The sequence below is a fragment of the Rhineura floridana genome, chromosome 1 (assembly GCF_030035675.1).
Source record: "Rhineura floridana isolate rRhiFlo1 chromosome 1, rRhiFlo1.hap2, whole genome shotgun sequence".
Lineage (NCBI taxonomy): Eukaryota > Metazoa > Chordata > Lepidosauria > Squamata > Rhineuridae > Rhineura > Rhineura floridana.
This window is the reverse complement of record NC_084480.1, coordinates 279134688-279161096: the sequence shown is the minus strand read 5'-3', so window position 1 is coordinate 279161096 and position 26409 is coordinate 279134688. Positions and strand designations below refer to the sequence as shown.

Here is a 26409-nt window from a genome sequence, read left to right as displayed (position 1 = left end):
GGCTCAGTCTTTTCCCAAAACAGGGTCTTTGATCCTCCTGGAAAACATGTACAAGTTGGAGGGGTAGGACTGCAGTTTGAATTGATAAACAAATTGTCAAAGAATTAAGTTCAAATCTCCAGGGCCCAATGAACCGCATCCTAGAATAATGGAAGTAACTGGCTGAAGAACTCTTAGAACCACTGTCTATTATCTTTGCAAAATCATGGAGGATGGGTAAAGTGTCAGATGGCTAGAGGAGGGCTAACGTAGACTCTATCTTCAAAAAAGGTAAAAAGGAGGAACCTGGAAACTACAAACTAGTCAGTCTGACATCAATCCTTGGAATAATTCTGGGAAAGATTATAATCTGTAAGAACCTTGAAAACAACCCAGTGATTACTAGAAGTTAACATGGATTTCTCAAGAACAAATCCTGCCACTTTTTAATCTCACTTTTTAATCAAGTTTTCTCCCTGGTAGTCGGTAGGAATGCTGTGGACATAATGTATCTCGACTTCAGCTTGACAAAGTGCCCCATGATTTCCTGATTAGCAAATTAGCTATATGTGGGCTGGATGGAACTATCAGGTGGATCCACATTTAGCTACAGAATTGTACTCAAAGAGTGCTTATCAATGGTTCTTTCTCAAACTGGGGGGAGGTAAGTAGCAGAAACAAAATTCAAAGTGATCTTGATAGGCTGGAGCATTGGGCTAAAAACAAAAAAACAAAATATAACAGGGATAAGTGCAAAGTTCTACACCTAGGAAAAAGAAACCAAAGGCACACTTATGAGATGGGGAATACTTGGCTCAGCAATACTACATGAGAAAGATCTTGGAATTGTTTTTGATCACAAGCTGAATATGCGCCAACACTGTGATGCAAAAAAAGGCAAATGCTATTTTAGGCTGCATTAACAGAAGTATAGTTTCCAAATCATGTGAAGTACTGGTTCCCCTCTGTTTGGCACTGGTTAGGCCTCATCTTGAGTTCTGGACACCACACTTTAAGAAGAATGCAGGCAAACTGGAACAGGTTCAAGTGGAGGGCAACAAGGATGATCAGAGGGCTGGAAACAAAGCCCTATAAGGAGAGACTGAAAGAACTGGGCATGTTTAGCCTTGAGATGAGAAGATTGAGGGGAGATATGATAGCACTCTTCAAGTACTTGAAATGTTGTCACACAGAGGAGGGCAAGGATCTCCTCTTGATCATCCCAGAGTGCAGGACACGGAATAATGGGCTCAAGTTACAGGAAGCCAGATTTCAACTGGACATCAAGAAAAACTTCCTAACTGTTAGAGCAGTACAGCAATAGAAACAATTACCTAGGGAGGTGGTGGGCTCTCCAACACTGGAGGCATTCAAAAAGAAGCTAGACAGCCACCTCTTGGGTATGTTTTAAGTTAGATTCCTGCATTGAGGAGGGAATTGGACTCAATGGTCTTATAGGCCCCTCCCAGCACTACTATTCTATGATTATTCTGTACTGTATTTGTATTAGGGAAGGAAGGTATTCTGAATGGATTCATTGGCATTGCATATACAATTGGTGGTGAACCATTTCTGAAATGTGACCATGTTTGCCAATATATTATCCAAAATGGATAAAACAGGGCAACCAGCTTTTTGTTTATCTTTCCAATTCTATCTGTCATCATATATGCAGTATTTTTGATAGTTATTGATACCAATTACACAGTCTTGAATGGCAGTGATAAAACCTCATTTTGCTTTCAGTTGAAAAGCTTTTATCCACTTCATTGCTGAAGTTACATCACATTTCTGCTATAAAGGGTTGTATCCAACTAAGTTCAGCTTAGAGTAGACCCACTGAAATTAATGGACCTACATTAGTCATGCCCATTAATTTTAGTGAGTCTGTTCGGAGTATGACTAAAACTAGATAAAACCAAAGTCTTCATTATTATTATTATTATTATTATTATTACAACTTTTTTTTCATTTTTAAGTTCAGTTCACATTTCTGCATCAGTTGGCAATTTTATAAAAAAAAACTCATGAAAGAAGTCCTCATGAAAATTCATCAGCGTTTTAGTGCACAGTTCTCCTAATATACACAATTTTGTGTGCAATTTTGCCTTGCAAGCAATTTCTCCAGTATGATTAATCTATTGCATTTATATTCTGCTTTTCCTCCAAGGAGCTCAATGCGGTGTACATGGTTCTCCTCCTCTCCATTTTGCCCTCACAGCGACCCTGTAATGTAAGTGAGGCTAGGAGGCAGTGAATGGCCCAAGGTCACCCAGTGAGCTTCATGGCCAAGAGGGGATTTGAACCCTGGCTTCCCAGATCATAGTAAAATACTCTAACTATGGTGCATTTTTGTATGTTGTTTTTATTAATATATACATTTCACCTTTTCTCCTAATATATGTATTTGTATATGGTTTTTGGCTGGAAAACTGCATCACAAAATTTGGAGGAGTGCCCATTTCAAAAGATGACTGTGTTTCAGTTTGTATATGGTTTGGGGGAAGTACAGATTAGGTAGCTTTACAAACAGAGCTGAATTTCCCTCTCCTCCCTACTTGAGACACAGCTGCTCCCCAGCAGATACTTCCCTTTCCCGGCAATCCCATGAAACCAGGAGGGCCCTGTGGGCTAGACACAAGGGAGTTATGCTTACTTAGCCTCAGCCAACACTACTGACACTCTCCATCCCTTAAGCTGGAGGAAAAAGCAGCCTTCTTACAGCTGAAAGTATCCTTGGGGAAGGGAGAACTGGCCCTCTAAGAGTGGAGCTCCTCCCTGCCAATTCCTTCCCCCTTGTCCCATGGTTGAACATAAGTAAAGACTAATGACCAGCTCCCACCAGCTATGGGTTTATCCCTGTAAACTGTTATGTGCTGCCAGCATTAGCCAGAAGCATGTGATTACCTCACATATGCACCCCCTGGTTCCTATGCATTTTCTGTTGTTGTTGTAGAGGCATTTTTTTTTTAAAAAAGTGCAAAACATAGGAGTCCCTCTGGTAAACAAGAACCCGCTCCATGAGTCCATTAACCACCCAGCATGCCTGAACATGGTGGTACCCTATTAACAAGTAGGGAAAGTGATCACAGCACACTATTTCTTAGTCTTGTCTCACTGAAATGATGTCCTTGCTGTGCATTTGGCTGGCCACTCTTAATGTGTTCCAATCTGTCCACAGCAGATATCCACAAGGCAAGGCAGTGAGGCAGTCCAGTGGTTGCAACACCATGGAAAACTCAAAATGGACAACTTGTTCGAACAAAGGCGAGAAATGAAATGAAGCCTTGTGAGTCCCTGCATTCAGTCTATCCCTCCTAAGCTCCACCTTAAGCCTGAAGAAGGTGAATCCTTAGAGGGTCAATCCCCTGGCTTGAAAATGAGTGCTTCTCCTTCTTCCTGTGGCTTCCCATCTGGCACCATTTGGCAGGTGCAGTGGAACAAAAGGTACTCGATTCCTCAGGAGAATTGAGCTTGAGGGAAGGTATCCACAAGTGTGCTGGCTCAGGTTCTGCAGATTTGTGACCATTGGCCTCGGGTCACTCTGAGAAACCCAAGCAAGTTCCCCAGCCAGTGATATGGCAGTCCTGGACCCCTAGACTGATCCAGATGGACTCTTCTTAAGTTATAGTCTTAATACAACCTAGGGGTACGTAACTGCATCTGGCTTGTGCCCAAATGTTAATAGAAAGCACATGCGTGCATATACAGAACCCACAGAAGTTTTTAAATGTGAGAAAGTGATTATTTTAATGGCACTAATCTTCCTCTCCAGCTGGCTTCAAACGGCTGAACCCACAGTTACAACTCTCACTTGTCCCACACTATGAAGAATATGATTTTCACAGCTTAATAACTTGGCCAATTAAATTTAAAACAATTCAAAAGGGTCTTGTTATCATTACAGAATTATAGACTACAAAATGTTAGTGTTGCGGAGATAAGATATGAAAGGCTCTTTCTTATGCTGTTCTTAAAACTCTCCTTTTGATTACAGAATAAATTCTAAGGAATTAAAAATAATGCTTCCCCTAACAAGCATCTTGTGGGTGGTATGTCTTTTTTTTCATCCTGTAGATTAAAGGCATACTATGCAATCATTATGGGTCCCTTTTGAAGTCAATTCTTTGCATACTAGGGCTGGAACAAAAGTCATTGGAATGTCATTAAATAAAAAGGATCATTTGTGTTTTTCACGCAAGGACCACATTCATTCTAACTCTTGTTGGCCAATTTTCTTTGAATTACAATGTGGAAATAAAGCCCTGGAACGCTAGTCACACTTTTTCAGCTGGAGTCCATCCCCTTGTAAAGGTCACAGGAAGCTTGGGTTACGTGATATGTGTTTTTAACTGCTTATTGATTTGATGCTGATTTGTAGCGCTCCTTATTGATACTAAATTTTAATTAAAAAAAAACCCAAAAACCAACAAGATTAATGACACTGTGTTCGAACCCAGGACATAATAATGTTTTCTTCTACTAAAGTTACTCTGTTTCTTGTCATTGTTTTGGGGTTACCATCCGACCAGATGTGCTGAAATGTGTATCCTGTTGAACTCTGCTTTATTGAGGTGATAATGGTAGCCTTTAACATTCATTATTATGTACTAGTATCAGCTCTAGGCACAGCAGGCAGTACTAGTTTCAGAAGAGGAAATAAAACTTTTAGAGTATTGTTGCTGCAAGAGGCTATATTTCGAGGATACTCTTTCAGCTTAGGCACAGGTGTGCTTTTAACAGAAATGACCTCAGAGACGTCAAAAATAGATTAGGTCTCCATGTGCTCAGGAGGGATGGGGCAGGAGCAGTCAAACCAAATGCCAAAACAGCTTCCTGATTCCACTGAGCTGCTTGCTCAGAATCAATTTACAGTACAATTACTAACAAATTAACACTCAGCCTTCAGTCTTCAGGCTCACCTAACTGAAACTCAATCCCTCTAGGCCAGCCTTTTCCAACCAGTGTGTCTCCAGATGTTGTTGGACCACAACTCCCATCAGCCTCAGCCAGCATTGCCAACGGTCAGGAAAGATGGGAGTTGTGGTCCAACAACATCTGGAGGCACACTGGTTGGGAAAGGCTGCTCTAGGCAGAGTTTTATTCCCCTCCCCATAGCTTCACATAGCTTTCAGGCATTTCCATACACATTCGATCACAACAGCTTGCCACTGTCAGGAGAATCAAAAACAGTAACGTTATTTCTGCAAACTGCCATATTGGGCCAAGACCATACAAATTTAATGAAATGCGAACTACACCGGACTGAGCTTAAGTAACAATAATGCACTCAAAAGACAAACAGGTAGAGAACAGTGAACTACATCCCTATGCCTGAGTTTATATTATGTTTTACAAAAAAAACCCCACTGGGTGGGATGGAGTCACTGTTAGGGATGGAATGATCTGTCATTTTCAGTTCTCTCCATTTCTTATTTTTCCAATCTTATATTGACTTCTCCAGATTTCTGCATCAGTTTGCAATTTTTTTTGAAAAAATATCTTCATGAAAATTCTCCAGCATTTTAGTGCAATTTTTTCCTAATAAACACATTAATGTAGACAGTTTTGACTAATGTACACATTTTTGCAAGCAATTTCTCACCATATAATTCATTTTTGTACATTATTTTCACTAATAGATTCATTTTTATGCACACTTTCCCCTAACATATGTATTTTTGTAAACATTGTTCGGTTGGTAAACGTCATTGCAAAATTTGAATACGTGCGAATTTCAAAGAATGGTTGTGTTTCGGTTGTCATATTGTTTCAGAAAGTGCACATTTGATAGATTCTGCTTGAAATGCAAACTGCATCAAATTTCTCGCCCATCCCTGTGCTATTTTCCCGGCAGGTGAGTCACTGTTTCTTTCCAGGAGGGCAAGATGGTGGGGAGGTCAGTGCAGTGCAAACATAGTGGTGCAGCCAATGTTTTTGCCAGTGCACATGTACCACACCAACCTCTCCACCACCTTGCCCCTCTTCCTCCCAATAAGCGACAGAGACCCACCTATTGGGAAGCTAGGGTAGCAACTCTACCTCACCTGGCAAGCCCCTTCTGCTATTTTACCTAAGGAAACATCACTTTTTTAAAAGCATTCTTTTGATTTGCTATTCAGAACCTCTTGCCAACTGGAAACATATAAGCTGTTTGCCAACTGGAGACACGCTACTCTTGAGTTACTTTTACTTTAATAAGAAAAGAGCAATTTGGAAAGCCAACAACAGTAAGTAAAGCAAGCATGCATAAAATTACATTACTTCTGCTAGTTTCTGTTAGAACTCCCTTTTCTACCATAAATCAGGTGGAAGCTGTCCTGATTTGACACTAGTATGAAAGCTGCTTTATGTAGTGATGCTGCCCTAGAACAGAGTATATGTGCTGTGTCTCTCCTATAACGAAACTTGGCCATTTTTACATAATGCAACCACAAGGGTCCACCATCTTCCATTCATTTCTATGACCAAAAAAATCCAGCCAAATTAGCCCAGCAGAAACCACAGCTAGATGAGAGACTGCCAAGGTCTATTCCAGACATCTAGTGAAATTATGAAACGCTATTCTTGGTCCTGCATTATTCCTGTCTAGGCTATTGAGGAATTGGTTTGTTGTGAAGTGCAGTACAAACTGACCTGATCCACAGCTCCTGAATTAACACTCAGACCAGAACACTAGTTAGCCTTCAGAGTTCACACTTCTTCAATTTTTTAATGCAGTTCTCTGCTCAGAAAAAGTACTAAAATGTATATTAAAATGTGTATTTTAGGGTAAAATGCATCTAGAAATGCCTTCTGTGAGAGCAAATCTGTTTAGAATGCATATATTGTGAGGAAAATACATTCAAAATATTATTGAATTCATGCAGCTATTTAAAAAAAAAAACCCTGCAGATTAAGGCAGAATATAGGAGGTAATTAACAGATGGGGAAAAGACACCAAACAGAAATGGACTGACCCATCTATTCCTAAAGCTATCTGCATTTTTAAAAAATTCCCAGTAGATTCCTCAGCTGAACTCCTTGTTCCTTTAATGCCATAAGCCAATTTGGTCCAAGTTTAAACTACAGCAGTTTTAGGAGCAACTCCTTCAAGTCTTTTTTCATGAAGAAGATTCACATTTGCAAATCACAGGAACAAAATTATTTTCAGTTCCACCATATTCTCAGAGGAAAAGCCATTAATTGGTGGGAGCAGGGGGGGAAATCATGTTCCAGGCATCACTCTCTTGAGGGCCTGAAATTCTCTGGCAGATGGATGAGGCAAGGGAATTTGTAGCACATGGTGTGCTGAAAGCTCAAGCTGAATTTTTTTCACAGCTTGTTATGAGTTCATCTGTATATAAAAGAAGAAGGGGGGAACTGAAATAGACTTGTGGATTTCCCCCTCCCAAGCAATTCACTTGAAGCCAACCCTTTTATTAATATAAAACTATTTCTTTACAGCTGCATTTTGTTTTAAATTAAGAGCCATTGGGTTGGATCTAGACTCCCTGGAGACACAACTCTGCTCACAATTTGCTCCACAGGAGCAAAGAAGAAGTGGTTTCTGCTAGTCCCCTCAACCCCCTATCCCCACCCCCAAGAGTTGATTCATAGGGTAGGAGGACCTTCCAGAACAGCATGGGGGATTCTGGGGGAGATGGGAATCAGGTAAATTCAGCTCTTACTCCAGTGGGAGCCTCCACTGGATCAAGGTTCCCTCCATGCATTGCAACTTGTGGAAAGGCAAGTCTAGATCCAACCCAAAGTTTTAGATCTGAGATTTTGCTGCAGGAGCATTTTTAATATCTTTTCTCTAAGGTTCTCAAATTACACAAAATAGGGAAGAACTTCCTCCTGTTATTACAGCTGTTACGTGCAAGGCCATCTGGACACAAAAAAATTGCACACAGTGTGTATAAATGATGGTCTTCTTTATCCACAGTTATTGCTTGCATCCAACTCAGTTCATACTGTAAGGTTATTTCATAAGGCTGAAACGTTGCTTCTGCGTGGTTAATATTGTCCTAGTAATGCCTTCAGTAATTGTGAAATCCAGCTGACCCACTTAGATGCTATTCACTAATAGGCCAAAAAACCCTTGCGGTTTAAGAACGTACCTGTAGCCCACATATATGTCTATCAAACTTTAAAAAGCAGGAAAAATGGACAACTATAGTGAATGCACCAGGGGAGCAGGAGACCTATCCTCCTCTCTGAGATACTGTACTGCCCTACAAATTTGTAAAAATGCAAACACAATTTGGGTTGGTCTTTCACAGTCCAATCCACTTCCTATGTAGCTTGGAAGAATTTGGTAACATGTGCCTCTGAGCATATGGTGAGTGGTAGCAACAACTGCCATCTCAAAGATGGAGAATTACATTTTTGGTATTTTGTTGGTGGTGTTCTTACTTTGCTTCTTTCCTGTGTTACTACTGTTTCTACAGAAAATCTAACCTAGAAAATTATATTTCTGTCATTCATCCTAGAGATCTGTGTCTAATATATTTTTATTAATTTCAAAGCCTTGTTATTGGTCAATGTCATATGATGGCGAAGACAGCCTTTTATGCTTCAAACTGGAGGTTATGTACTTTTTCTATTTTGGGTACATTAACAGTTGAATCTGAAAGTGCAGTTTGATGTAAAATCAGACTGATTACAACATGTTGCTACTTAAGCAATGACTCTAGCTGTTGGAAAAAACAAACTTGGCCTGCCGAGGATGCATGTTTTCAGCCTGCTATCCTTAAACTACTCCACTTAAGGAAAGGTGGGCATGGTCAATTAAAAACATAGAGCACGCCTAGAATTTGCTATAATATATTTCACCTCCCACTGTTTTATCTTATGCAAACTGAGATACTCCTCGTGTCCACTGGAGACTATTCTGCAGAATACTCAGTGCCATTATTCCACAACTGATTTTTGAGTTTTTTTAGTGTTGCAGATTGTTGCTGTACTTCACATATTCACAGAAACAGAAGCAAAAGGAAATGATTTACTATAGGAAACCTCACTAAAATTGCCAAGTAAATCAAATGTATTTAAATTGACTATGTGAACTATATCAATTGTCTTAATATTGTTGCTTCCTCCCTGCTAAAACAAGATCAGCATAGCACATGTTTTGTTTCTGTTATTTTGGCTGATTGCAGATGTTGCCACCACTCACCATATGCTATTGAACTCTGCTTCAATGAGAAGCATTGAGTGAAGGGTGCTGAGAGTTGCTAGGAGACACCCTGTTCCCCTCACAGAGCTCCAGTCAGAGCAGCTGACTGTTAAACCACTCTGGCCACTGGAGCTCTGTCAGGGGAATAAGAATCTCCTCACAGCACCCTTCACAAACTACACATCCTAGGATTCTTTGGGGGAAGCCATGACTGTCTAAGTGAAATAAAGGTCTGGTGTGAGTGTGGGCCCCCGATTAGCCAAGCCAAGCAGCTGTGAGTCTGGCTTTTAGAACACTGACAGTTTGTTCTTACTGAGCATGCCCAGGCTTATCATTGACTCCAATGCTAAATTTCTTAAATTAATTAAAAATCAGCAAGGCATTTTAAAAACTTTTAAACTGCAGAAGATGAAGGTCAGAGTATGGGGCAATGTCAGTAATAGGATTACAGGATTACCCTGTGAACATGGCTGATTTTTAATTAATTTCAACAGATTATGAGAACTCTGACAGAAAAAAGTCCAAAAGGGGTTTGGTTTCTTCTCTCTCTCTTTTTACACTTTGAACTCTTGATTCTCTCTGACTATTTTGTGTATCGCCATGAATACTTAGAGGGTTGTTAAGAAAGTGTTTCTGATTTCAGGACTATACGTTTTGTAAAGTTTTGTTTTGAAATGAGTTTATGGGAAGCATCAGAATGGCATGGGGGGTATTTTCAATTTAACATTGCAGAATGCAAAAAATCCATGCTGGCTATAGTATACAGCCACTCTCTTGGCTGTATAGTTTTCATATGCTATTAATGGGACATGGAGCCCCCAACCTCATGGACATGGGGTTTTTTTTTCAACAGAGGTAACTAGGCCTAAGAAAAAAGTTAAAAGTGGAGAAGGAACAGGACTGTGGATTCATCTTTTGATAACACCCTGTATGCAAATACCTGGAAATAAGCCCCATTGCAGTCAGTAAGGTTTATGTCGATTAGCTTCTATACCTGGAATTGGGGGGGAGCAAATCTGTTAGTTTTTTCTCTCAAATTCTTATTTTTTTATCTTAACCTTCAGTTTTACACATTGTCACATCACTTTGCAATTTTTTAAGTTCTCATGAAATTCATCAACATTTTAGTGCCAGTTTCTCATACACATTTTTGTATACAATTTTGCCTAATATACACATTTTTGCAAAGCAATTTCCCCAGTACAATGCATTTTTGTATGCTATTTCCCCTAACATATGCATTTTATGCAAGGTTTACCATATGTATATGTATTTATGTACAGATTACTAGGATGATGAACTGCACACAAAACTTCAAAGAAATGCAAATTTTGAAGGATGGATGTCTTTTGGTTTGCATAATGTTTCAGAAAGTTCAAATTAGATAAGTTCACCTTTAAATGCAAACTGAATGGCAAACTGAGGCATCCATTCCTCTTCAGCCTATTCCCCCAAAAATATAAAAAACATGATTACTTCTGGAAGGTGCTGTTCAACTTGAAATTAGTATATTTAAAAATAATAATAATAGGGAAATAAGATAATCCTTCCAAAGTAGATCTCATTATCAGTAAAGATAAATAAGTAAAGATGATGCTAGATATAGCGTGATAGGTATGTTGTCATTAACATTTTTCCCATTTGACTGAATTATACAAATCCCAAATTGGCTTCACTTTGACAGCTGTAGTACAACTCTGAAATTAAACTGAATATGCATACTGGCTTGCCATGTGCCTCTAATCATAGCCACCATTCTGCAAACTCCCCAAACCGCAATCTTAAACTCAGACCTAATCACTGTTAACACCGTATTCTGGCATTTAAAGCTGATTCACAGCATGGAGACAACATATGTGCCCAAGTGCTGACTGATGGTGCATCCCCCACTGCTGGCACTGAAGCAGATAAGCTGGCTATGGCGGTGGTGGCAGCAACAGCAGCTGACATTACTGGAGGGCAGGTTAATTAACTTTTGGAAATTAAACAGTACAACATAACTTGCAAGCATGAAAATAGAGATCACTCAGTCATTTAAAGCAGAAAAGTGTTGAGAGGAAAAAAATCTGTACAAGAATTACAGATACACAAGACTACATACGGTACAATACAAACATTGGAATAATCATAAGTGAGAACTGCATCAGAGCAATGGTATTTTATAGTACCATGACATTTCTGGAATCATATGTGTAAGTGAAAAGTTGTTTCTCAATTATCTAGTCAGCTTAGTGATCTAGTTATAGAACAATGATGACTATGTATTCGCAATCAGATTTACTTACTTTCCCCCCAACATTTTGACCCCAATGCATCAGAAGGCAGCCTACATAAAATAATAAATCACAAGCAACCTGTTCAAACCATCTAATAAAACATGCAATGAAAACCATGAAAATTGTTCATTAAAATATGTAATTAATGCCACAATATTCACTATTGGCCACCCCCGTCAAACGTTTTGAAAAATAAAAATGTTTCTGCTGGGCAAAATGAGACACAACAACATGAGACCTAGGACTGGATCTCCTGCCATTTTTTGACAGCTGAGTAACAGCTGTGGCAGAGGTTAGATCCAAGAGTACTCCGGTGATGGGTTGGGAGGTTTAAAACTTTATGACCCCATGTCATTTTCCTGGTGAAAATTGTCCTCCATGCTACTATATACCCCATGAGGAGGGACATATGTGTACCTGCTTTTCCCAGCTGGGCAAATACCTTGTGGGAGGGACACTTTCTTTGGGAACATGATCCTAGGAGAAAGGGTAATTGTCCATTCCTTAGTGCTGCACTAGGCAATTGAGCCTCAGCTGAGTCGGGATGAGACAGCCCCAGATCTCTACAGGTCAGGTATAGTGGCTCAGAATGAACTGGAGCTATCAGGTAGCAGTGCATAAGGCAGACAGAAGAGGCAGGCATGCGAAGGAGGGAAGAAAAACTTGGAAAAGGAGGCACCTCTTTGCAGGAGAAACTAGGTGTCATTCCTGCTCAACCTCTCCTCCTTCCCACTAGGCCTTCCCAAGCCCCATGTGCCAAACCCCCTTAGCGAGCGGCTTCCCTGAATGCAGGGAAGCCACTCACAAAGGAGCAGCACCTTGCCATAGGAATCCTATTGCTTATCAGCTGATAAGCAGGAGAATTCATTTTGTGCTGTGCTAGCCACTGCTCGTTCAAATGGCTCCCCTGCATGCAGAGAAGCTGCTCGTGAAGGAACAGCAACCGGCAATGCGCAGGATAAAATCCTCCTGCTTGCCTGCTTATTGGTACACAGAACAATTCCATCCTGCATGGCACTGGTTGAACCTGCCTGCTCTCAGTTGGGGGAGGGGGGAGAAGGAGATGTAGTGTTTCCTTCTTCCCCCAACTTTATTTTTAATTTTAGAAAACCCTTAGCCCCACCCCCAAAATAACTTCAGGAATGGATCTGGGATGGGGTGGGTGGTCCCATCTTCAGGACAGAGATTGGCCCCCCTCGGGGCTCACAGATTGGGACCACATGGGGGATAGGGAGCAATCAATCCCTCTACACCCCTTGGCTGCTATTAAACTATTAAAAACTGTAGTGATCTCATCTCCTGCTGTCATGATTGCCTTGTCAGTCTCCTAAATGCTAGGAGGGAGGGACATAGCTTTGCCTCACTCCATCATTGCTTTTCTTTGCCTGTCTTGCTATTAACAATTTATTAAGATTTTCAATGTACAGTCAGTCTCCTAAAAGCCAGAAAGGGAGTACATAGCTCTGTTTCACACCAACATTGCTTGTTTTTGTTGTTATTAACAGTTTGATAAGGTTATTCAGTTATGTAGAAACAAAGTACATAACCAACAAGACAAAATTTTAAAAAATAAAATAAAAGGGGGGACATGATATACATGGGGGAATTGTTTCTCCCCTCAGTCAGTATAAAAATATAGAATGCTTCACAAATGTAGGTGTTATCTTTGGGCAGGACCCCAGCAAATAATCTCAGTGCCATTCCAGTATTATCATTTTGGTATACGTGTCACCAAAGCAAGTGCATTGTTAAGAATGTGGCTAAGAATACAACTACACAACAGTGGCTTGCATGAGTCACCTTTGAATCATACAGCAACACTGAAGAGCTATGTTATGAAATTCTGAAGTTCAAACTTGGCATGTCCACATAAGCTTGAGAAATAAAAATAAAGGAGCTTGCGAGAAATCCCCCCTCTACCTCCACTATCACCATCCCCTTGATCATTCTGGTTGCCCTCTTCTGAACCTTTTCCAACTCTATAATATCCTTTTTGAGATGAGGCGACCAGAACTGTACACAGTATTCCAAATGCGGCCGCACCATAGATTTATACAACGGCATTATGATATCGGCTGTTTTTTTTTCAATACCTTTCCTAATTATCCCTAGCATGGAACTTGCCTTTTTCACAGCTGCCGCACACTGGGTCGACATTTTCATCGTGCTGTCCACTACAACCCCGAGGTCTCTCTCCTGGTCGGTCACCGCCAGTTCAGACCCCATGAGCGTAGAAATTCAGATTTTTTGCTCCAATATGCATAATTTTACACTTGTTTATATTGAATTGCATTTGCCATTTTTTCACCCATTCACTCAGTTTGGAGAGGTCTTTTTGGAGCTCTTCGCAATCCCTTTTTGTTTTAACAACCCTGAACAATTTAGTGTCGTCAGCAAACTTGGCCACTTCACTGCTCACTCCTAATTCTAGGTCATTTATGAACAAGTTGAAAAGTACAGGTCCCAATACTGATTTGTGTGACCAACAGGTTTTCCTTGTTTTATAGAAAGTAAGCAATTACATTGGGTGTGCCTAAGATACTCAGGAGGATTTGTGGCACCCCCAGTAGCATGTCCTTGGCTTTTTCAATGTGTATCACTTAAGTCATAGGGCTGATTGTAAATAGCACGATAGTGCCATCAGTGCACTTTAGAGCGACATAAAAGGGCAAAGGTAACAAAGGAGGAATATATACGTGCACTTTGGCTTCATTTTAGTAGGGGAGAAGAGCCAACTACTAATACTGTACATAAGAGTTAGGTTACAATATTTAGCCCTAACTTAAAACAAAACATGGTTCTTTCATTAATTATGTTGGAATGGCAATGCACTTGTTAGCTTTGCCATCTGAGATCCCCTCTCAAAATGCAATGTACAGTATAACATTAATAATTAATTAATTCACTGATAAATTATCGAGGAGATGGCCTGGGCCACCATACAAAGCAATATGATTAGCATGTGTCCACAAGAATATACCCCTACAACAGTGACGGGGAACCTGTGGCCCTCCAGATGTTGGATGAGAAGTCCCATCATACCTGACCAGTAGCCATGCTGGCTGGGGCTGATGGGAGTTGGAGTCCAGCAACTTCTCTGGAGGATCACAGGGTAACATAAGAGTCTGCTGGGTCAGGCCAATGGCCCATCTAGTCCAGCATATTGTTCTCACAGTGGCCAGCCAGATACCTATGGAATGCCCGCAAGCAGGACCTGAGCGCAAGAGCACTCCCCATCCTGCAGTTTCCAGCAACTAGTATTCAGATGCATACTGTCTCTGACTGTGGAGACAGAGCATAGCTGTCATAGTTAGTAGCAATGAAAGGTTTATCCTCATTGAATTTGTCTAATCCTCTTTTAAAACCATCCAAGTTGACAACCATCACTGCCTCCTGTGAGAGAGAATTCCATCGTTCAACTACAAGAGATTTCTTATCCTTGTTCTAAAGTTTCACTATTAACTTTCCATACTAGTTTCTGATGTATTTGTGAAAGGTACTTGAACAGGCAAGGACAGAAGGGTAAGAATGATTTTAATACTTACATCTTCTTGAGTATCTTTGTTAGGATTTGCAACTTCTCTATGAATTCTGGAGAACCAGAACGCAACTTCTGGCATTTTTTAATCTGATTTATATAGAAGGCTATGTTATGAGAATCTTCACCAGTTATAGTGTCTTTGCTGAAATCACAGGAATGTATCCTAGTGACATGGAAGAGAAACAGAATGGTACCTTTAGAGCAAACTCATCATGTAACTTCTGGGAAAATAGGCCATAATTTAATAGGCAATAAGCTCATATGCTTGTACCTGGCACTTATGAATAAATTAGGGTTGCCACAGAAATTTCACAAAGGAAAAATGGAAGGTTCCTCCTCAGACAATATTTCTAAGGAATTCTGAGGCAAGCCACAAGAGTTTAAGTTAGAGGCACAAAACTTCTTCAGGCATTCTGCACATCACTACATTATCACTGGGTTTCACCTAACACAAAAATTGAAGCAAATGTTTTGTCTCTTTTTTATACAGATCATCTGAAGAATTTTGAGGGAAGCCAAAATAATGATGCTATGGTTAGCAACCTTTGTTTCAGGGGCATTTCACACATCCTACCATCACTACCCCACATCCTTCTGGAAGCCAACAGAGGCTTGGTCTTTTAGGAAATGAACCACACGTGCACAAGGTCTACGGTTGCTAGGTGTCCAGTTTTTGCCGGAGACTCCAGATTTTTGGGGTCATCTCCGGGTAAGTCACCTTAATCTCCGGACTCTCAGCTTTCTTTAAAAAAAAAGTTTCTAGGTGGTCTGGTTCTCAAGATATACACCAAAACGTCAGCCGGCCACCTCAACATCTGTTAAACAAACTCGTAGCTGGCTGTTCTAACCCCGCCCTTTCAGGCTTGTAGCCAATAAATGTTGACCTGCAGGCAGTACCAAGAGCACATTGCAAGGCCTGAAAACTGTCATTTCATAAATTGAGTAAGTATATCATTTTCAGTCTTTTTCTCTTTTGAGTGCAGAAGTCAAACAAGTTTAAATTTTCCTGGGCTGTTGAAGAGGGCAGCATTTTGAAAACCTTCCCAATATGAATCCAGTACTCACTTTTCTGGGAGTAAAGCTGCAATGCTAATTCCACATACCCAGAGTAAACCCCACTTAATTCAATAGGACTTACTTTTGAGTAGACATGATTGATTGATTGAAACTTTATTTTTACCCTGCCCTTTTTCCAAACTGGAACTCAGGGCGGCTTACAAATAGAACTACATGTAGTTAAAAACATAGAAAAACATACAATCAAAATACAATTAAACTATGCACAACCTTAAAACCTTAAAAGGCACTTAAAAATCTAAAAACAATTTAAAATAATAGAAATAATAATATAAAACAATAAAACAAGCCTTGTAAAGCCCAATCCTAAACACCTTCTATCCCAAAAGCCTCTTGGAATAAAAAAGTCTTTACTTGCTGATGGAAGGATGGCAAGGAGGGGGCCATTCGTGCCTCCCTAGGAAGGGAGTTCCAGAACCTACGAGCAGCCACCGAGAAGGCCCTATCTCACATCCCCACCAATCGCACTTGCGAGGGTGTTGGGACTGAGAGAAGGGCCTCTCCTGAAGATGTCAGGGCCCGGGCAGGCTCGTATAGGGAGATACGGTCTGACAAATAGCCGGACCTGGGCCGTACAGGGCTTTAAAGGTCAAAACCAGCACTTTGAATTGTGACCGGAAACAAACTGGCAGCCAGTGGAGCTGTTGTAACAAGGGAGTTGTATGGTCCCTGTAACCAGCCCCTGTTAACACTCTGGCTGCAGCTGTTTGTACCAGTTTAAGTTTCCGAACAGTCTTCAAAGGCAGCCCCATGTAGAGCGCGTTACAGTAGTCTAAATGGGACGTAACTAAGGCATGCATCACCATAGTCAAATCAGGCATTTCCAGGAATGGGCACAGCTGGCGCACTAGTCTTAAATGGGCACTCCTGGCCACAGCCAAGACCTGGGCCTCCAAGTTCAGAGCTGAGTCCAGGAGCACACCCAAACTGCGAACCTGTGTCTTCAGGGGGAGTCTAACCCCATCCAGCACAGGTTGAATCCCTATTCCCTGATCTGCCCTTCGACTGACCAGGAGCACCTCTGTCTTGTCTGGATTCAGTTTCAATTTGTTTGCCCTCATCCAGTCCATCACTTATGCCAGTCACTGGTTGAGGACCAGGACAGCTTCCTTGGCTTTAGGTGGAAAGGAGAAATAGAGTTGGGTGTCATCCGCATACTGATGGCACCGAACCCCAAACCCCCAGACAACCTCTCCCAGTGGTTTCATATAGATGTTAAATAACATGGGGGACAAAACTGAACCCTGAGGGACCCCATAGGTCAACAGCCAAGGAGTCGAACAGGAGTCCCCCAGCACCACCTTCTGAGTTCGTCCCTCCAGAAAGGAATGGAGCCATCGTAACACGGTGCCCCCAAGTCCCATCGCAGCAAGGCGGTCCAGAAGGATACCATGGTCGATGGTATCGAAAGCCGCTGAGAGGTCCAGTAGAACTAACAGGGACACATTCCCCCTGTCCAGCTCTCTGCGAAGGTCATCCACCAAGGCAACCAAAGCTGTCTCTGTCCCGTAACCAGGCCTGAAACCAGACTGAAATGGATCCAGATAATCCGTTTCATCCAAGAATCTCTGGAGCTGGACGGCCACCACACGCTCTATTACCTTGCCCAAAAATGGAATGTTGGAGACTGGCCAATAATTTCCCATTATGGAGGGATCCAGGGAGGGCTTTTTCAACAAAGGCCATACAACTGCCTCTTTTAGGCATGATGGAATTCTGCCTTGTTGTAAAGAGGCATTAACTACTCTCCTCACCCACTCGGCCAGTCCCCCTCTGGCACTTTTGATGAGCCAGGAAGGGCAAGGATCCAGCAAACATGTGGTGGCTCTCGCCTCTCCAAGGGTCTTGTCCACATCCTCGGGCTGTACAAATTGAAAGGAATCCATTATTATTGGACAAGCAGGAGCCAAAGTTACATCCCCTGAGACTGTATCAATTTTAGCGTCAAAGTCAGAGCAAATCTGAGCGACGTTATCTGCAAAGTGCCATACAAATTCTTGACAGCGGGCTGTTGAGTGGTCTATATTACCCTCCTGGGGGCCAGAGTTTAAATTTATTTATTTTATTTATTTTATTTATTTATTTATTAAACTTTTATACCGCCCGACTAGCAGAAGCTCTCTGGGCGGTGAACAACAAAAATACTAAAATACACAATATAATACAATAAAAACATATAACAATAAAACAGTCTAAAATCAATTACAACAAATGAAAAATCAATAGCTTAAGTTAAAATGCATTGGGAAAGAGGAAGGTTTTAACTTGGCGCCGAAAGGATAGCAGTGTCGGCGCCAAGCATACCTCCTCGGGGAGACTGTTCCACAGTTTGGGGGCCACCACTGAGAAGGCCCTAGATCTTGTCACCACACTCCGGGCCTCTCTATGAGTCGGAACCCGGAGGAGGGCCTTCGAAGCAGAGCGCAGTGAGCGGGTGGGTTCATATTGGGAGAGGCGTTCCAACAGATATCGTGGTCCCATGCCATATAAGGCTTTATAGGTTAATACCAACACTTTGAATCTGGCCCGGAAGCATTTTGGCAGCCAGTGCAAGCGTGCCAGAACAGACCCCTGACCACTCGAAACAGCTCTGCTGGACGGCTCCCAGCAGACGCAATGATGGCAGAAACGAAAAGTTTCTTCTTAGCCCACACTGCCACGAAGTAGGCCTTCAGATAGGCTCTAGCCCGTGTTTGGTCAGACTCGCACTGAGTCTTCCGCCAACGTCGCTCAAGTCTTATTCATTTCATCACCGCCAGCTCCCTGGTAAACCAGGGAGCTGGTTTGGCTCCACTCCGTAAGAGCTCAGGAGCAATTGTGTCCACCGCCCTGGTCATTTCCCCATTCCAGAGGTCAACCAGGGCTTCGACAGAATCACCTGCCGCAGTGACAGGAAAATCCCCAAGAGCCATCAGAAAACCATCCGAATCCATCAGGCAGCTGGGGCAGACCATCCTAATCTGTCCCCCACCCCTGCAGAGGTTCTGAGTCCCAGTAAGTCTAAACCCAACCAGGTAGTGATCTGTCCATGACAATGGAACTATAGAAAGTTCCTCCACACCAAGATCACCATCATCCCATCCAACACAGAAAACAAGGTCCAAAGTGTGACCACCGACATGAGTGGGGCCAGATAATACTTGGGACAGACCCATGGTTGCCATGGAGGCCATGAAATCCTGAGCCCCTCCTGACTGAGCAGTCTTGGCATGGATGTTGAAGTCACCCTATACCACAAGCCGAGGGGACTCCAACACCAACCCCGAGACTACCCCAGCTAGCTCAGGAAGGGAGACTGTTGACCAGCGGGGTGGGCGGTACACCAACAGAATCCCTATTCTGTCCTGGCCACCCAACTTCAAATATACACATTCGAACCCTGAAGACTGTGGGAGAGGGCACCTGGTCAGGGGGATGGCATCACGATAGATTACTGCAACTCCACCTCCCCGTCCCCCCAGTCTTGCCTGCTGCTGCACAGAGAAACCTGGTGGGCAAAGCTGGGAGAGATTAACCCTCCCAGCTTCATCCAACCAGGTCTCTGTGATACAAGCCAGGTCGGCGTGTTCATCCAGGATCAAATCCTGAATGGCCATCATTTTGCCATTCACTGACCTGGCATTCACAAGCAGCATTTTCAACCCAGGGAAGCTGACACCGCGGCTATCCAGACTATTTGAATGGGGAGACAATGTGGGGGCAACCAACACCCTGTTGCACTTCCATCTCCCCCGATGACATAATTGCCTCCCCATTCCATATCTCCCTCTGCCCTCCACAACATTAATGGCAGCCCCTTGGTTCCCTTCCCCTGCCCACTTATGTTGAAAGCACATCCTTCCTATATAGCGGGCAGGCTATACTCTTAAAACCAACACACTACACCGACAGGCAGGTGTCAAACACATAAAAACCCTCCCACTGCATCAACTTCCAAAAAAGAGAGAAATAATAATAATAAAAAATAAACCCTCACCTCGTACACCTCCAAGATAGCTCCCCCAACGGCAACCCTCCTTTAATGTTGCCCCATTAAGAGACGAACAGTCATCGGATAGATAGATGGTAAAGGGGCAAAGCAACAGAGTCAAGCCTTGGTCCTAGTCCTGCCAGGAGCAGGAAAACCCGATAAAAAAGCCGAAGTCCAGGCAGCAATAACACAATACCCCGGGGGCTAAAATCCTTGTCCGAAGCTCCAATTGTCGCAGCCAAGCACAGCACTTACTAGAAGAATCTCAAGTTGGACAAAGTAGGACTCTCGACGGACGTTTCAATAGAGTCTTGTAAAAGGTGGGATAAGTGCTCTTCCGTGAAAGTGTTCCTGGGGGAGAATGCCTCACCTCAACTAATGTATCAAAATAACCCGGAACTTTGCTCCAGTCCTAGATATCCCTTCCCTAGCTCTCGACCAGGGTTGTCGCTGGTCTTAAAATACTCATCAAGCTGGAAAAAACACTTGAGCCCGCAACTACTAGGTCGTTAAACTGTTGAACACGTAGCTGCTGAGGTCGCAAACAGTTAAGCCAGCTGTAAATCTGGCCGGCAATACTAGCTGGCAGGCTCATTGAGATACTGCAAGGGCGTGAGTCTGCAAAGATGTAAGTCTGAGTCTGAGTCTACAAAAGAGTAAAACTCAAACTGAAATTATTATTTATTTATTTATTTTTATTTATTTATTTATTTATTCAATTTATATACCGCCCCATAGCCGAAGCTCTCTGGGCGGTTTACAACAGGTAAAAAACATCTGACATACAATTAAAACCTCATATTAAGCAGTTTAAAAATAAGTTAAAAATATCAAGAATTAAAACATAATTAAACACACACTAAAATGCATATTAAATACTACTAAAATGCTGAAAATGCCTGGGACAAGAGGAAGGTTTTTATCTGACACTGAAAGGATAATAATGTTGGCGCCAGGCGTATCTCATCAGGAAGAATATTCAATAGTTCGGGGGCCACCACTGAGAAGGCCCTTTTTCTTGTTGTCACCTTCCGGGCTTCTTTCTGAGTAGGCACCCGGAGGAGAGCCTTCGATGTTGAGCGCAGTGTGCGGGTAGGTTCATATCGGGAGAGGCGTTCCATCAGGTATTGTGGTCCCATGCCGTACAAGGCTTTATAGGTTAAAACCAGCACCTTGAATCGAGCCCAGAAACATATAGGCAACCAGTGCAGGCGGGCCAGAATCGGTGTTATATGTTCGGACCGCCTGGTCCCAGTTATCAGTCTGGCCACCGCATTTTGCACGAGCTGCAGTTTCCGAACCGTCTTCAAGGGCAGCCCCATGTAGAGTGCATTGCAGTAGTCTAATTTAGAGGTTACCAGAGCATGGACAACTGAAGCAAGGTTTTCCCTGTCCATTCCAAAAAGAAGTCAAACAATAGACACAACAGCAGTAATTTCAGCTAGAGCCATCTCTCATAACAAAGTGTTCTTAAGTGACACTTAATAGATATTCTTAAGCGACACTTAGTAGATGCAGGCTTCCTCTAGAGGCATCAGGTAAAACAGTTGTTCCAGATATCAAGGCCAAGTACTCTGGGCAGAGGTTAGGATTGTGCTGTAAATCAATGGGACTTTTGAGTGAACATAGCAAAGAATTGTCTTTGTGTTGTAAATCTGTCTCTCCCCCTCCAATCCTGCTGTGCATTCATTAGTGAATTGAAAAGGACAATTTTAAAATATATATTTTTTAAACAGGAAGGGTTGTAGCTCAGTGGTAGGACATATCTTTTGCATGCAAAGGTCCAAAATTCAATTTCTGGAAAAGACTATTGCTTGAATCCTGGACAGCCAATGCTAGTCCATGTCATCAGTACTGAGCTAGATGGTACCAAATGGCCTGAGTCGGTATAAGGCACATTCCTTTGTTCCTAAAAGAGAAAATAGACCCAAGGGCCACAGGGACAGTAATACCTCCACAACACTAGGCTCCTTTATTCCTACAATGGCCTTCTGGTGACTGGCCTGGCCTGCGGGCACTTAAACCTTTCTTGCCAGAAGCAGGTAGGCTAGGTTAAATGTTCCCTACCTAGGTTCTATCTTTTAGCTAAAATTTCTTCATTTCCAATCGGAGAAATGTTTTTGTTTGAATTGTGTGCTCCAAGCAACTGTGGTTGATGCTTAATATATCATGTTAAATGGCATCACTCAGGCCCATCCCATGACATCACTTGGGCCCACCCCTGTGACATCACTGCGGCCCACCCCTGAAGTCTTAGGGCTTGGGATGCTTCTGACCTGGCAACCCTAACAATGTCCTAAGTTCATTCCCTGGAATCTCCAATTTAAAAAAACCCAAGGCCAAAAAGGATCTCTGCCTGGAGCTTTGGAGAGCTGCTGTTACTCAAAGTAAACAATATTGGGCTAGATGGACCAATGGTCTGACTCAGTATAAGGCAGGCTTATATATTCATATCTCCCATTCATCTTCAGTAATTCATTTAACAGTACTCCAGTTTCCTTTCTTTTAGTCCCATATAAACGTTTACTTATTTTGCAAAATTGAGGTGTAGGTTTCTTTCATATCTGCTATGAAAGAAAATATTTTTGCAGAGTGCTGTGACTATTGCAGCACTGATAAGTTCATTGGTTGAATTATTTTCAAGGAAGCATTTGAAGACGATATTACATAGATAATCTAACAGCAAATTCAAGTCACAAGCATAATTTGGACACTGTTAATTATACACCAGTGGAGAGAAGTTCTTCTTTGCTGCAGTCATTTAGGGTGGATTAAAATGATGGCCTCTAAATGAAATTCCTGCTTGTGAACCTTGAACTCACCCAACTCAGCTCTCCAGATCTTGGTGATAGGGAAGGGAGCCCAGGTTTCTCTGTAGCCTAGGGGTATTTTTACTTAAATTATAAAGTAAATAAATTATTATTTCCACTAGTAGTAGTCCCTACAGCTGAAACCCTGGAATTTAGGGAGGGAGCCACACCAAAGCAAATATTCAATGAGGCTGTAGCTCAGAAGAAGCCAAAGTGGTGCCCGCCTGCTGTTGTAGGACTAGAGTTCCCATCATCCCTGACTATTGGTCATGCTGGCTGGGGCTGATAGGAGCTGTAGCCCAGCAACATCTACAGAGCACCATGTTGGCCATCCATATTGTCCCCATTGACTATTGTGAGACGAGGATGCAGAAACTCATTCTTCAAAGGGCTGCTGGGAAATAAAGGACAGCATGACTCAGCAGCAGCAAGCAGAAGTGAGGCTACAAGTGGAGGAGTCAACAATCACCACTGCTTGTCTCTTCCACAGGGAGCTAGCTGCCTCAGGAAGTCAATGGTTGCTTCCCTGTTTGTTTTTACTCTCCCAGCACAGGATTTTGGCTGCTCTCTGCCAATGACTCCAGCTAAACAAACTTATCCTGGTTACCTTTCAAACAGGTAGTTTAGCCCGATCCCAACAACTATGGGCCCGTCCATGCGACTGTATAATCTGCAATGTTATTGCTTTGTGTCCTCATTAATTCATCGTCATCCATACGACGTTGCAAGCTAGTACAGATTTTCACATTCACAAATCCGCATTAGAAATACCACTGAAAAACTTCTATGCTTTCTTGTATCGATAATCAATCACCTTAATGTTGGTGCACTTGGATGCAATGCAGCAGACTTTCCTGCAATAGGTGGTCCATGGGTGTTCCTCTGTCATATGCCAAGCCCCCTGTCTCTTTCCCCCCTAATAACCAGTTGCATATCCGGTACTGAAGTTGGATCCACCCTCTGCCCATGCATCCTCCTCTTTTCTTACAGTTCATCCCTGCTTCTGGTACTGAACTGGGCTACTTCCTCTATCTGGCTTCTGTAACTGTATCACACTGTTGTTTTAAAAAAACAAATACTATTTTGCAATCGAACGTGAAATCAAATGTTTAATGGATAATATTTCCACTTAAAAGCTATTTTGCTATATTACACAAACAATTCACTGAAAACACGGAGTTTAAAGGAGAAGGTTTTTAACTGAGCTTCCTTGGGCTGATAGGGGGGAAAGAGGGGGGGAAGAGGAGCAAGCTCTAGTACTTTAATGTGGCATTGATCTTGCAGTCGATCCAGCAGCGGGCAAAGCCTCTCTTTTCCTGCCCAACAGCTAATAGGGATGGGAGGGGGAGCCAAACATACCAAAGAACCAGGCAGCCAGATCCCTCTTTCTCTCTCTCTCTCTCTCTCTCTCTCTGTGTGTGTGTGTGTGTGTGTGTGTGTGTGTGTGTGAGAGAGAGAGAGAGAGAGAGAGAGAGAGAGAGAGAGAGAGCGCACTGTACATTGTGTTCTTTTCCTCTGAGCCCCAAATTGACTAATCTAGATCCTCCCTTTGCTAACTTGAAACTGAATGACAGACGATATCTTGCTTTCTCCAATGGTGGGCAGTGGAGAATCTAATACAATTTGGGAGTGGGAGACAGGAAGAGGAGATTGCACTGGGCAGAAGGACAGCCCTTTCAAAATGGTAACAGCAGGAGATAGTGGAAAACAATCAAACACGAAATGGATTTGCCTCCCAGTTTGGCAAATTCTATGGAATCGAGAGTAACCAGTGGCTCCCATCCTTAGTATACACTATGTTATACGTAACAGCCCAGATGTTTATTTTGCTTGCACTTGGGGGGGGTGTCCATTAACTTTGCCCTTTTCCAATCATCAAACCTGTGCATGCGTGGGAATTAAAAAAAGATATATGTTTCTATGCGCTTCTGAAAAAGTGTGCGAAAAGCAAATGACCGTTATGAACCAATCACTGAAAAGGGGTGGACTTAGGGGAGTGGCCAATACTAAAGCGATTTGGGGGGGGAGCCCACACATATGGATGCTTGAAAATTGAGTTTTCACAATATAAATCTGACCACAAACAGAACATGTATGAATCTCGAGTCAGCCAACCAAATATGGAAAACATGGATTATGCAGTTAGGTATGGATAGGCCCTGTATCTGAACAGCAGGGCAGGGAACAGATAAGGATTTTCAAAAACTGCTCTTATCTAAGTGCAAAAAAGAATTAATGGAGGAGGTTGTAGACCATCTAAGTCCAACACTCTGCTTGATACAGAAAATCCAGACCTAGAATATACCCAACAAATGGCTATCCAGCGAATGAGGGTCAACTACCCCTCTAGGTAACTGATGCCACTGTCAATCTGCTCTTCCCCTCAAGAAGGTTCTCCTTAAGTTCAACTGAAATCTACCCTCCTCTAGCGTCTAATATCCTCTAATAGCACATTCATTACAAAGTCCATTACAGCTCTGAGGCAGCAGAGAACAGGCCTTTGCCTTCTTCTTTGTGACAGTCCTTGAGTATTTGAAGAGCACTGTGTCTCCCCTGAGTCTTCTCTCCAAGCTAAACACACCCAATTCCTCCAAACTTTCCTCATAGGGCTAATTTTCCACATTGCTAAACATCTTCTTTACCCTCCTCTGAAATAATTCCAGTTTTTCTGCATCATTCTTAAGTGAGGCACTCAGAAATGGAAACTGTACACCAGATGAGATCTGACAAGTGCAGAATAAAACTGAACTATTATTTTTCATTACTTAGAAATTATGGTTCTATAATGCATTCTAAAACTGCATTAGCCTTTTCTGCAACAGCATCACACAGCTGACTCATGTTCAGCTTGTGATTTACACAATCCTGAGATCCTTTCCACATATACTTAATTACATACTTACCTGTGGCTTTTTTCATCAAGGGGCCTGCATATATCTACCCAACCTCAACTCTACTTCTACCAAAAAGACCTTTCAATCTAAATTTGACAATATGGGAAAAAATAAAAGAAGGGGATAAAGGGTAGAGAGAAGAGTGGTGAACAAAAAACAGGCAGAATCATAGTGTAGGATGAATGTAAGAAAACTGAATTACAAATACAAGGGGTTTGTTTTTGTTGGGGACTGTAGATTAGGGCTCACCAACCACTTTTGGGCCAGTGGGCACATGTGGAATTTTGTAAAAGTGTTGTGGGCATGGCATTTTCTGCCCTGGGCTCCTTTGGGAGGAAGGGTAGAATATAAATTTAATAAAAAACAACAACACAAAATGACTGCCATGGAGGTGTGATGTAACACAAAATTGCTGTCACTGGGGTGAGGCATAACATAAAATGGCTGCCATGGGGGCATGGCATAACACAACTAAAGACTGCCACTTCTAAAAGAGCAGAAAAATAAAGATGGCCAGAAAATGGTGTGGGCATGTCCCCCCAATAGCCCTCTTCCATGAATAAAAGCGTCTGCATCAGCCACCATCATGCTCACTCATAGAAAGAAGCTCTTTGCACCCCTTTTCTTTTCAGAAGAGACGAGAGTGTGGGTATCCAATACATCTCGTGCACTGTGGATTTTTGAGGAGACATTTAATGAGAC

General features: G+C 42.3%; 1 protein-coding gene and 1 non-coding gene across 2 annotated transcripts in view; both read right to left on the bottom strand.

Annotated features, from left to right (window-relative positions):
* The window catches only part of CNBD1 (cyclic nucleotide binding domain containing 1), a 222096-nt gene that overhangs the window by 172109 nt on the left and 23578 nt on the right, over positions 1 to 26409 (bottom strand). The window contains exon 4 of the mRNA XM_061611552.1: positions 14961 to 15119. Coding sequence (XP_061467536.1) covers positions 14961 to 15119 — 159 coding nt within the window. The remainder of the gene's footprint in view (positions 1 to 14960; positions 15120 to 26409) is intronic.
* On the bottom strand, positions 13045 to 13149 carry LOC133375979 (U6 spliceosomal RNA). The gene has a single exon (XR_009760363.1). It is a non-coding gene; the product is annotated as a U6 spliceosomal RNA (small nuclear RNA).